At 43.7% G+C, this 13854-nt stretch overlaps 1 protein-coding gene across 1 annotated transcript in view; it reads right to left on the bottom strand.

Annotated features, from left to right (window-relative positions):
• Positions 1 to 13854, bottom strand: part of LOC142585052 (neuropilin and tolloid-like protein 2) — a 36260-nt gene that overhangs the window by 10457 nt on the left and 11949 nt on the right. Inside the window, exons 4-6 of the mRNA XM_075695510.1 lie at positions 12800 to 12953; positions 9942 to 10033; positions 6031 to 6186 (exon numbers count right to left, since the gene is read on the bottom strand). Of these exons, the coding sequence (XP_075551625.1) occupies positions 6031 to 6186; positions 9942 to 10033; positions 12800 to 12953 (402 nt within the window). The remainder of the gene's footprint in view (positions 1 to 6030; positions 6187 to 9941; positions 10034 to 12799; positions 12954 to 13854) is intronic.

Raw genomic sequence — 13854 nt, 5'->3', positions numbered from 1 at the left:
TTGCCGATGAGTGCGGAGGGAGCTTCGGAACAGTCGCGAATGAGCTAAAGAAGCACAGGTTCCATCAGTGACATGTTTGCCTTCACCAAGACCTAAGTGAAGCAGACTTTGAAAGGTGGCTTGACTTCTGCAATTCGGGCCTGATCAAAATTGATGAAGAAAAGGAGTTCCTGCAAAGGCTACCTTGGACAGATGAGACTCAGTTGTGCCGGAATGTCACTGTGAATGTTCACAACGCCCGTTATTGGTCACAGGAAAATCCACGCTGGCTGCGGCAACACAAGCACCAATTTCGCAGTAGAGTTAATGCATCGTGTAGCACCTCGGGGACAGGGTCATTAGACCTTACTTTTATTTCGCGACAACCTAAACTACAAGAAGTACACGAAAGAAATACCAGCTATTGTCACCGACAAATTTGTCTCCAATCTCACCCTAACGACCGGCGCTAAGTGTGGTTCCAGCATTAGGAGCACCACCATTTTTCTCTACATCTGCAAAAAGCTAGTTGGACAGTCATTTTCCGCGACAGTGAATTGGGCGAACAGAAGCGATGTTTTGGCCACCGAGATCTTTTGAACTTTCTCCGTTCCACTTTTTTTCCTTGGAGCTACGTTAAAGATCGAGTTTATGCAACAGAGCCCACTGACAATAATGACATCAAGAAAGGAATAATTGCGGCCTGTGCAAATATCGGCCCAGAAGTACTGCGTTGCAGAGCTATCGAGTCAACGCGAGAGCGGTTTATGCATTGCGTTGCTGAGGAAGGAAAGCATTTTGAATGTTTTTTACAGCATTGACATCGTGATGCGCGTCATGTTTTCATGAAAAGTGAGATTTGTGCATGGGCACATCGACTTGAAAGAGCAGAACGAAATATTTATTGCCACGCCTAAATAGTTGTTGTTGTTGTTGTTGTTGTAGTTGTTGTTGTTGTTGATTTCAATAAGAATTACAATATTTAGAAATTAGCAGTCACTTTATTTCCGTCACCGACGCAATGACAACGACCGCTCGTCAAGTCACTGCTATGCATGCGCATTGCCCTCCAGCTTTTCCGCTGGCTCCCTTATCTCAGAATGGCAGCATCCGCCATCGTTGTGGGCTGCGGGGCTGCGGGGTTGCGGGTTTCGACAGCGGTTACGGGTGCTCCGATTTACGATTTCGCCGAAAGTGAAAGGGGGCCAGTTATCGTCATTGCCTATGCCACTGCCCCGTTGTCATACTAAACACCGCACGCAACAGCCGCTTCACATCAGACATCAGGCTTTGCGTCGTTCCTCACTGTCTCGCATGTGTTATCATGCGAAGGGAAGTTAAAATTTGCGGCCGCATATCTCGGGAACACGGGCATGCTAGAGCAATTCTGCCACGTGGTACTGTGTAGAATCACGACTGCGTCTCGCTTTTCAATACAGACATGCCCGCTTACTGCAGTCATTCAAAAGTTCATTATTTAGTTTTAGTTAATTGACCGTCAGACAGCGGTAATTATCATCTCACTTTACGTCGCCCTGAGAACGTAACTTACTTGCATAGGTGAACTTCACGTGCCTTCCAGAGCCTGACTTTAAGAAAACCGTAAAATTCATCACCTTGTATATAGAAAGCCGTGATGGTAGGGCTGTAGGCGGCATTCTCGCGAAACCTCGAGAGCTTTCGCGAAGTGCACTGCATGCAGCGTCCACAGCGCTTATCACCTTTGATTATAGCATTTCGATCACTGAGTTCTGTATTGGAAACAGTAAGCTTTGGTAGATTTATTTAACGAAATATAGCGTGACAGAAAATTCCATAGCAAGTAGTAGCAAAAAACGGTGATGTCAAAGTTTAACATGCCCGAAATATGAAAACGTGCAGTCCATTCGGTTGAAATATGCCCCCTACGTTCAAGTAAACATTGTTGGGCAAAGTGAGCGTTGACTCGGTACTCTGCATGGTTGGTTGTATCAGGCCGACTCACTTTGGACCTGTAGTCAGCGCCTTGCCGCCAGCAACTAAACACCCGACGAGTGCTTTGTTATCTCTCCTTGGCGCAAGCTGCCGCTGTCATATCGGTCATACGGGAACGAGGTGAATGCTGTCAGATCTTGCAGTCTCTGTTCCGCTTTCGATTCGACCCCTTTGTGTCGGGTTCATGTAAACGAATGCGGTGTCAGCGTAAACAACAGCTTCTGGGTCTCTGTGCATGCATATATATCGACCTCGTTTTCAGATACCCAGTTGTATGCACTTACTGGAGGTCATATCATTCTTCTGCGGCATTCTTCTTCTCCCTTTGATGGTTGTAGGCCTACGGATTGTTGTTGCCGTAATGAAGCCGCTAGATGTTATAGTAATCGTCGTGGCCTATGTCATTTAGCCATGTCACGTCTTGGTGTTATTGTTTGTGCATGGATGTTTGGAAGCGGTGACCTTTACGGGACGCCATGTCTTACAGCAGTATTCAGGCATATGCTGAGAACAATTTAAATACAAATATGTCCACCAGAACTTTGTCTGACTGCAGGTGAAACTTGATCGGGCGACTAGCTAATTCTCCAGCCACGCTCACGAGAAACAGACCAGAGGTTTGAAGCTCCATTCGGCGCCATTGTCAGGTCTGGCTTGTCGAAAGGTCACTGAAGCAGCTAGTTTATTTGATTGTGCAGCTTGTACTTGATAGAGCACGCTTAAACAGCGAACAAGTTATACGTACAAAGCTCTACAAGCCACAGTATTTAAGCATATGTCAAACTTTCCAGCAATAATTCTGACTCGATGTGATTATTTAACACACACTGTTACTGGTTGCAAGGGCGATGTTTAGTTTCGTTTCCCCTAAATGTCGCCGTAATTTTGTGTGGCAAATTGTACAAGGTAGTTGCAGGAAAAACCGTGCGATTATAATGTATCGCATCTGCCACCGTGCACTCCTCCCTGCATACGTTGTGACTGGCTCAAAGCTCTACCTCAGTTCATAAATAGCGCTCGAGCCCAGCAATTGCATGCAGCATGCGCAAAGCTATAGGTCTGCCGGAGGCTAGCACTCCACCTTGCCACCCTCCCGCGAATATCATAGAATATTATCGTACGAAGACCTAAAGCTGTATTGCAAACGGTGCGTCGTGTACTGAAATATACATGACCATCGCGCGTGTGCAGGACCATAAATCATGTGCTCATAAAGATAATACAAACAAATAATACAAACAAACAAAAAAATAGAGGTTGAAGGTGTTCACAAGGCTGGCAGTTTGAGTACGTTGGGTACTCCATAAAGACTACTAAAGAAGCGCGAGCTGGACACAGACGTAAAAAAGGCACATACACTCTCACACATCGCCTCTGTATGTGTGTATGTGGCTTCCCTTAGGTCTATGTCCCGTTGGGGCTTCTTTAGTTGTTTATCATTGAAGATGTTATAAATATAATGATCGCCGCCGCTATAACTGTTGCCTTCGTTCCTACTTTCTTGCGTTTGTGTGTGTGCGTGTGCATGGTAAAAAAGGGGGGGGGCGAGGTGTAGCAATATTATTTACCACCTTTTACTGGTGAACTATAGCAATAAAGAAACCAGACATAGCGGTATCACAAGCTTCAAAGTCAGCGGGAAAGAAAAAAAAAGCAACTCCACGTTGAGTATACGGCTCTGCATTTCCCAGGTAAATTATTGAGGCAGGCGTCTGTGTGCACCGAAGCCTAGAAATTAGATCGCTCGTAAGCGAGATTCCCCAAGAACTGCGTTAGTTTCGCTTCATCACTCATGGTGCCGTCTTGGCCGGCGGAAGGCGTATCGGCGAGCTTACCGGCTCACCCTCGCTGAAGACCATGGCGGCGCGATGCCGATAGACATAATTATGCGCATCGGTCGCTGGCGCAGCGCATTTTCGGCCTGGCTACAAGCCTCACCAGTGCAGGGGGAGCTCAGTTTGATCAGGCACGCTGCCAGCGACGAACTAGAGGGGTGCCGATGCAAGGTGGGAAAAAGGCTTTTGCGGAAGCGCGATCTTGGCTCCCCGTGGGGCAATTTATCACGGGTTTACGACGTTAGCCGAGGTTTACTCGAAGAGCGATGAGCAGGTCTTCCCGAAACGGGAGCACAGGGTGGCAGTGTCGGAGTGAACCGGGCAGGTACGGATTTATGGAAGCCCGTTTATGGACACTGGCCAGCTCAGGCAATAGCTGATTACCGCAAAGTGCGGAGTATGCCATTTCTGTACCGGAAGTATTGAAACAGTGTCTCCCTTATCATATCTGTTAATCAGACATAGTTATCTTCAAAAGTAGTTTTTCTCCTTCTGACTACAGAAATATATTGTCACTGTTGATGCATAATGGGCTGCTTGGTGCCAATATTAGGGACAATGAATAATGGTTGCCCAATGATGCCAGAGCTAAAAAAAGAAGCTGGTGGATTCATCACATCCCGCCGCCGTGGCGGGCGTTCTACAACTACGCCACGGCTTAGAGTGGAACAAAGAGGTGAAACTCGTTTCATGTAGACGCAATTAGTTAAAGAACATATCCACATTTAACAGGGGCAATATTCAGTACTTAATATATAAGAAGGCTGTACGGTGATATTAACTGCAGTATGAAGACGATGGGCCGACCGCGAAGATGATGGCGACATGACATGGATGGCAAAGACTGCAGCGTGGTGTGACGACGACAAGCACGACGGTGACGGCGCTTAGTCCATCGACGCTTGGTTGATTAACACCAAAGACCGCGAAGGGCCGTACTTGCGAGAGGAACGCTGAGAACGACTGACGCAGCACTCTTCGAATGAACGCGCTTCGCTCGGCCAAAGCTCAGTAAGCCTCCGTCATCTTTAGCAGATAATTATCATTGCCAGTTTAATCCTCAACCTTGAACGTCTGCAAGTCTAACCTTCAGTCCATGCATTCTCCAAATGGCCAAATGCAATATACCGCAACCACAACGTAGAATGAGCGGCTATCGTGCTCTGCTTTTCAGCACGAGGTCGCGGGTTCGACACCCGGCCGCAGCTGCCACATACCGATGAGGGAACAATGCAAGAATGCTCGCGTACAGTCGTTATGAATATGAAAGCGAACAGCGAATTTTTTAACGATGATAACTGGTGATGCATGGGTTCAAATATGGCAATCTTGAGTATCACTGAAAGCTTTTATGGAGGACATGTATTCAGCTCCGATGGACGTTTGGAAAAAAATGGGTTTTCCTGTCGTATCGATGGCGATTTTACATAAATTTAGGCGCGTGTTAAGTGCCCCATGTCCCAGAAAATAATCTGGAACTTCCCACTACACACGCAGCCACGCTCTATACTTGACGCGTTACAATTTACTCGTAAAAAGCGTTGACAGCGGGGGGATCTGGCTTGGGTTCATCTTTTTTAATAAACTGCGTGCTAGGACAGGACATAACGAAAGTGAGACAGATTAGCCGAGACTACCAATTGATTTATTGGAGGTTCCATCTAAATGATTTCTTGCTGCGTTGTTAACATTGATAGTGACACGTCACTCATGCTGGACACTATTTGAGGTGGAATCTGTGCTTTGAATAAATCAGCTGTTATTCTGCGCTTGTCAGTCTGATTTCTTTCCTTGTGGCCTGTCCCACCATGCAGTTCGTTAAAAAAAATATTTCTCGTCTTGGTGTAGCGCCCAAACGATGGCACTACAATGAAATACTTGCTATTACTCAGGAATTCTGCACATATGAGACCTTTTATCACATTCGTGTTCAATGTTGTACTTGCATTAGTGCTGCCAATACTTGTCCCTACAAAATTTTTAACGATATCTCTGGTTTAGTCTAAAAAAACATTAGCAGCAGAGGCACAGGGAATCGTTCTTTTTTCATGTCATTAAGAGAAAGAAATATTGCGCCTACCCTTCTATCAGCCAATGTGCCTAACCGCCCCATCCAAATATAACCATGAATATGCGATCTGTAGTAGAATATCCATGTACCGATGTCACGACGTTCAATTCCGGGATATGGGGTACGTGGGGTGTGTCATTCTTTACCGATAGCGTAGGCGAGCCAACTCACACTTATCCTCATCGCTGAAGTCTTCACCACTACAGTTGGGCAGTCCATCGCATACCAGCGACCTGTCGATGCAATACTCTCTCGTCTCGGTGCAACTGCGGGATTCCGAGTTCATGCAGTACTGGCTCTTGGGGCACGTGTACTCCTTGCAGACGTCTGTGAAAACAGAAAGCAGGAATAAGAACACCTGCACGTGTTGTTCATTCGGCAAGTAGAAAGAGTTTCTTGCCCCATTGAGTGCAGACAGATACAAGACAGAATATATTCGCTACCGGTCCGTGGCAACGGACGATAAGTAAGTATAAATTTAAATTTATTCCCATGAAAATACATGCAAACGGACCGGAATACGAGATGGGCTGTTGCGCTCCGATTTTTATCTGAAGTTGGTAAACCACGTAAATTGCTATCACTGATCAGGCACTATGAATTGATCTTTGAACAAATGCGCATAATCAGCTAAAATATAATTTTAAAATTATAATGTGAACCGCGTTAGTGCTTTTTCTGCATCCATCACCTAAGCATCAACTATTGAGAGAGTGTGGAAATTCGTCTGAAAAAAATAATTTACGAAATGGATTTAGTCATCTTTGCAACAGTTATATTTGTTTCGAATGCTATAAAGTACTTGGAATTGCATGGTGTAAATGTACAGTACTATTTTTACCTCTTTGGTAGTGCGATCTGTCTGAATATGTATATATGTGTGTGTGATAGTTTCGTCGTCGCCGCAGTGGTCGCACGCAGCCCTATCCTTGCGACCGAAGCGGTAAGCAAGTGACTTCATAAATGCGACGCCAAGCCACAATCGACAAAATACCGTTGTTCTGGGTCGGGATGATCTAGGTGGAGGATGAAGTTACAGACATTGGTCCTGTCAATGTAGACGTGTGTGCTAGAAACTAGCTGTGTTCCACAACGATTCTAAGGCATCATATGCAAGCATTCGAAGCTTAGCTGCTGCATCTGTTCTTGACTGCGGGTTTGCTTCCTAAACACCGTCTTCATGAGCAGATCGAACAGCTCCTTCGGCATGTTCGTTACCCATTATGCCACAGTGGCTAGGGAGCCACTGAAATGTGATGTAGTGTCCTTGCTCGGCGAGGCGATGAAGCAGCTCTTGGATTGCTAGCATTAGATTTTCGTGGGCTCCACGTCGTAAGGTAGGAAGCAAGTAATGTGGAGCTGCCTTAGAGTCACTGAAAATGTTCCATTTTTGAGGTGGTTCCTCTCAAATTATGCGTAGTCCGCTACGAAGAGCAGCAAGCTCCGTGGCTGTTGATGTAGTCTTGGGAACTTCAAGGTTGTGACTTTGACAGGAAAAAAATCTCTGATCCTGCACAACCATCTACAGCCATCAGTGTATGGATTGGTAGGACTGTTGTATTGTTGTTGCGGGAGTTGCGGGAGTTTCCGGGAGTTTGCGAGAGTTGCTTGAGAGCTCGTCATGAGAAATGTGCCTTCGTTCCAATTCCAGGTACTGTCAATCGAAATCACGGCTAAGCCAAGTATCAACGGGGATGCAAGACACTTGCTGGAGCTGCGTAATATCACGCAAAGTATGCACAACAAGGCAATGTCGTCTGACGGAAAGAAGCACGTGGTCGGTATTGTGGCAGTGAGGCGAGATAGTGGAGAGGGGCGCGAGCAAGGTGCATGACGTGTGCTCTGAGGGCATCCCTACCAAGGGGAATTTTGGCAGGGTCGTAATGCGCAACTGCAATGGTTTCGGATGTTTATGCACATCGCGGTATCCCTAGGCATATCCTAAGCTCATGAGCTTCAGCACTTTCGAGTGTACGGATGTTAGTTCTGTAGGTATTGGTCAGCACTGCCAAGCTGTACACCAGATACCCGACAAAAAGCGTCCAGTACATGTGCATCATCACGTGTGCCGAAGTACCCAAGGCTTTTCCTCCATGATACTTGAAAAGATGAGAGATGGCGGTCAGGCGCTTCTTTAGGCAGGCCACGTGGCGACTCCAACAAAAGTCACGGTCGATGATTGCCCCTAAAAAAATGTGCGTTTTTCCATAAGAGTTCTTTGTCATCGTCCCTAATACAGCACACATAGGCAGTCATTCGCGATTGCACTGACGTGCCTTGACCACTGGCCGCTTTCGGAGCCGACAGTCCCGGAGTGCCAACCCATCGCAAAACAGTAAAAACACTGAAGAATTTTGGCGTTGGAGTGGCTTATGAGATGGACTAATTCTCGTACTCATGGGCGTTAACGAGCTTCCATATATATATATATATATATATATATATATATATATATATATATATATATATATATATATATATATATATATGTGTGTGTGTGTATTACATTGTAAAGAAAGACTGAAGCGGTTGGCGCAGGACAGTGCTAATTGGAGATCGCAGGGAGAGGCCTTCGTCCTGCAGTGGCCATAAAATAGGCTGATGATGATCATAATGAAAGAAGAATTGGAATGGAATAGTGGGTTGTCCACTTCTTATGTGCACTGGCCCTCTCGTATGTGGTGAGCCAGTCCTCCACATCTGGGTCAGCCGCGCCAGTGGAAATGGCAGGTTCGCGGTGACGAGGCCCACCAGGACATGCGGTCAGTGCAGGAGGAGGTGTTTGCTTGGAGGCGTCCTGAGTCATTGTAAAGGCCAGGGTTTCGGGATCGAAGTTCCAGGGTGGGAGATTTGCGGGCACATCACTATCCACCAAATTTAAGGGTGTTTATTAGATCGGACTAGGAGCAGCGCTGCGGTGAAAGTCTAGGCGGGGCACGGACTCCAAGCGCGAGCGGCACTCACGAGCAAGAGCGCTGAAGACGACCCACTATGCCGTTGCAATACCTTATATATATATATATATATATATATATATATATATATATATATATATATATATATATATATATAAATGGGGTGAATGTTCTTAATATTCACGGCATTTTTCGAGATTGCCGATAGCGGATAGCATAATTCTTGCCCTTGAGATGTATTAGTCAAAGAGGAGGACATTACTGTTACGAGAATGCAAAACCAATATTCGTCTAATCAACGAGAATTCACTAATTAACTTCTTAATAAAGCACTTGATCACACATATGGAAATTTGCGAATTGTAGTCGGTACATGGGCAAGACGTATTCACTTGAAACAATTTTCCAGCGGGACACTAGTTGAGACGTATTATTTCCCATAGTGTGGGACGAAACACGTGAGCGTCCCAGTTACATTCGTGCTTCGATGCATATAAGGACGCGTCGTTAAAAAAATAATAAAGTGGAACAACAGTGCATTTTTACGGCCAGTTTGATAGTGCCTATCTCCAAACTGGTGTCGTTCTGGCAGTTCATCCCAAGTGAATCCGTCTTGAAATCCCGGCTACAATTGGTAAATTGCAATATGTTCCACAAAGCAATAAATTATGAAGTTAATTAGTGATTTTTCGTTAATTAGTTTAAGATGTGTTCTTATTTCTCTTGCAAATATTGTCCATCTCGCTGGATAATCCAGCTCAAGGACTAGAATCATGCGATCTGCAATAGGCAATTTTTTCAAAATTCGGTAGAACAGAAATATGGCGACAATGTATATATATATATATATATATATATATATATATATATATATATATATATATATATATATATATATATATATATATCAAACAAGTTTCCGTACACTTTCATAAATATAGTACTGCACATTTACGCATGTAAACTACAGCAGTGCATTTTTTAACGCAATCGCTTTAGCACCGTGTTTCAGCAAATGTTCACTCCATGATAGCAGTGCCGTTACTTTTGCTGCAATATGTGTTAGATTCAGTAGAAGTGTACGGAACATCACTTGCGTATAAAATGCCTTAAGTGTACTTAAGATAAAATGGTTGGTCACTCTAAAGGCTCTGGCATTGTACTGACCTTTTGGTTGAAAGGTTACAGCCGTCCACACAAGCTTAAATCCTATTATCTGACCTGGCTGCTTGATAGGGGATGCCACGGTGGTTCGTAATCTGAAAGCAATTACATTTGTAAATATCTTAACCCAATAGAAACTTTTCCTTTACAAAATGCATTTGCTTGCATCTAAGCAAATCTAAGTAAATGAGTTAGCGACCTCACAATGAAGCATCGTAGTTTTTTCACTGTGTTCAATATTACTGGACTTTAATTCCAAGGAAAAACCTCGTCATGCAATGGCATGTGGACACTTACAAACTGGAGTCAATCGATAAGAGGCATTCCATCTCGACTGATCTTTTCCTTTTTTTATTAACTATTAGACTGCTCAGATCAGACAGCAAGCATAGACCTCCCAAGGATGTCATTTGGTGGCTTGAGGGTTTTGACGTGAATTCCTGATTTCATTTATTAATGTTGTTTTGGAGCTGAGCTTGTAAGCTCAATGTGTGAGCTGCTAGTACCAACGTTATATTTATCCGCTTTTAATTTCAAGCAACTCGACTTGAACAAAATGAAATTATTATTATTGTACAAAGCAACACAGCATCTAGATAAATTTGTATTTCCCGTATCAATTCTAAGCGCTGTCAGAAGCACTTCAAGGTTTCGTTTCTAGCTTCGTTGGTTACACGGTGTTCACAGAAAAGCGCGTCTAAAGTTTTCTAGCTGGCGCATCACATAAAGTAACATCTTTCGCTGTGATTAAAGCATGGGTCATAAGAAAGTTGAAGAGATATGCATTGCCTCGTTCTTTAAATGTGTTAGCCGTGCCAATGTTCCTATTTGTTGAGGCATAAAATTTTCTTTAGACCAGAATTTTTAACTACCTTTGTGAATACGTTTTTGCGAGTAATTGACACAATTGACGGGGAAAAAAACGAGTGAAATAAAAATCCTGATGTGAGACGAAATCCAGCGTTCTTTTTCCGTAATCTTCATCGACTATATGATAAGCAGCATTTGCAGCAGCAATTTAATAAAACGCTGTTCAGTGCTGCCTATTTTTTTTTTCATGAAGAAGCGACAAGTGCTGTGCTGTTTCAGTATGAAACCGCTTTTGCCGATGCTATGCCACGCGTTACAATACAGATATGAACACTTCTAGCACCCTTCTTTTATCCACAACTCCTGTGCTGTAGCTTCACTTGTCCCGCTGTAACAACATGATTGCCTCGCACTCCGATGTCAACGTTCCAAGACATATATATTGGTTGGCAGCTACACCAACACTCAGGAAAAAGAGAACTGTACCAAATTAAAATAAACGTTGTGACCAGAAACACATTGGAAACGCAAAGCACTTTCGTGTATCTTCACAAATTTGGTTTTGTTTCTTGCGTTTTTTTTACCGCTCTGTGGATTAATTGGATTTTATACGATATTTCCATGTTTTAATTATGAACTGTTCATCTAGCGCATTGACTTTAAAAAAGATTATGTGCATATACGGTGTTATTGTTCATTTACAAATCCGGAATGTGATGCACTCAATTATGTGTAAACTTCTAACGTCTAAGCGGTTCCTCGCCAACTTGTGATGTGGGGCGTAACAGACCTGTTCGAAATGGTGCGTGCTTTCTTGTTTTTCTTTCTCTCTTCCTAAACGTCAGGAATCCAGATTTGATTTTATATGAATTGCAAACGCCATCTGGTTTTGCAAGGACAATCACATATCTGTAATACCGGTGTCACACCTACACTCCTGATGGCGATCGGGGCCGTTCCGTACTAAACTTGATCCGGATCGATTGTTGGCTACACGGAAGCAGGGTTTCGGTACGGGCTAGTTGGTCTCCGTAGTTCTTTTAGTCCCTGTTTTTGTACGCGCTGTAAGCGTTGTTTGCTACGCGGTCATTTGCGATCGCAATCTTGCGGGAACCTGATCCGGACAGTGGCGATCCCTGAATCGCAATCAGGCATCCTGAGAGCGATTGCAGGCTGACCGTCTGCACCCTCTAGCGCAGTATTCTGGAAATGCTAAAAACAAGAAGTGAAGGCAGCTCAACAAAGAAAAAGGTTAAAAAATATTTTTATCAGCAATAGTAAACTACAAGATTAAAATATTGTCCAAATTTAAGCATATTTCGTAAATCTGAATTTGTAGTGAAGCCAATATGCAGTTCTTAGAGTTGTGAAGGTCAGCAGTCGATAATAACTCGATCTGGGTTGCTGGACGGTCCAGCAGCGACCATTCTTGATCGCGATCAAGAAATCCGATCCTGAGGGGCCCCGATCGCGATCAGAAGTGTGTGTGTCACAACGGCGTTAGAAATCACGAGAGGAAGGAAATAGCTGGCCGATGGCCAGCAGTTGGGTTGCCGAAAAAAAAAGTTTGTTGCTGTAAAAACATTTCTAGAAAAAAAGACAATCATCTAAATTTTTACTAAATCTTCGTGTAATGCGTCAAGAATGTATAACTTAGTTACATGGTCTTATGCAGTAAAGTGGTATCCTGTGTAATTACAACACAAGTCTGCGCAAAATTGTTAACTGCGTCTTTTCACAGACAACTTCAACTATTTCAGTAATGTATGCACCTGTGCGCTTTTATACATATTTTTACGTGTTCTTGTATTTATTTTAGTGGCTTCCTGAACTCCCTTGCAGAACCTTTATATAGTCGTACTATTCCACACTATTTAGTGTTTTTCGATGCCTTTCGTGATTCCGTTTTTCGTTTTCTTTTGCTATGCGACTTGGCGCAGCCATTGCCACCTAAAGGCACGGACTTCTCCTATACAACCGTGTTATTTAGGAAAAGGGAATTCATTCATAAGTGGGAATATAAAACAAAAATTTCAAGCAATTTCACCCACCTGACGAGTATTCGGTTCCTCTTGGACAGCTCAGTCTTCTCGTCAGTATTCTTATAGTATTTGAGATCTCCGCAATAACGTTTGAGCTGTACAGGATTCACCTTCAGATTCGAGTAGCCGTCGAAAATGGCAAGCTCCGCTTCGCCACAGTTCGCTGCGGGATGACAAGAGAAATAAGTTCCGTGAGTTAGCAGCCAACTGCGACTAGTAGAGTGCGTCTATTCTTTGCTGAAAAACCCTTTTTCAGAAATGTAACAGATAAACGTCAGCCTTTTCGTCGTAGCTGTTATTTAGTCATACAAATGTCATTCAAGTATATAGCTGGTCTATTTAATCAAGCGAAGAAACGACTTACCGAATACCGAAGAGTTCAAATAATGATTGTGAATTCTCGATAGCTTACTAAGGAGCGCGAAACTGACAGTTTCTATGACCGAGCGTTGCCGATACCGACTCTGGCCTTGATTAACAGTAAGGTTTGATTTTAGTGCTACGGGGAGCAAGGGGTGTGGGAGGGAGGGGCAGTCAGACAAACGCTAGAAAAAGAAAGACGGAAGAGCATGGCTCCTTTAAGGCTTTTATATTGTTTGAGCTTGGGGAAAGGACGAGGGAACTTTGAAGATGACACGCTTTTCGAGATATGCGCCACCAAACTTGCGGTAAAAATGTAGCATTGTTCCACTTGTTTTTTTAACAAAACGCTCGGGTATGCAATGAATCACAAACCTAACTGGAACGCCCACGTATTTCGTCGGGAACTTTGGCAATGAATATCTCGAAAATATTGTCATCTCAAAATCCATTCTAAAAAAATGCACTTTGCGAAATCACCGGTTAAAATTAGTAATTAGCGATAAGTGCCATAAAGTAATAAATTAAGAAGCTAATTAGTGAATTTTGTTAGTTAGTTGAATATGTGTTTCCATTCCTTGTGCAAGGTGCGTCCGCCCCGTTCTATATTACAGCTAAAGCATTCGAAAGATGTTATCTGCCATAGGTGACATATAACAGCTCGGCAAAGCATAAAAATGATCACCTGGTATACAAAGGGTTTC

The sequence above is a fragment of the Dermacentor variabilis genome, chromosome 6 (assembly GCF_050947875.1).
Source record: "Dermacentor variabilis isolate Ectoservices chromosome 6, ASM5094787v1, whole genome shotgun sequence".
NCBI lineage: Eukaryota > Metazoa > Arthropoda > Arachnida > Ixodida > Ixodidae > Dermacentor > Dermacentor variabilis.
This window is presented reverse-complemented; position numbering and strand designations above follow the sequence as displayed.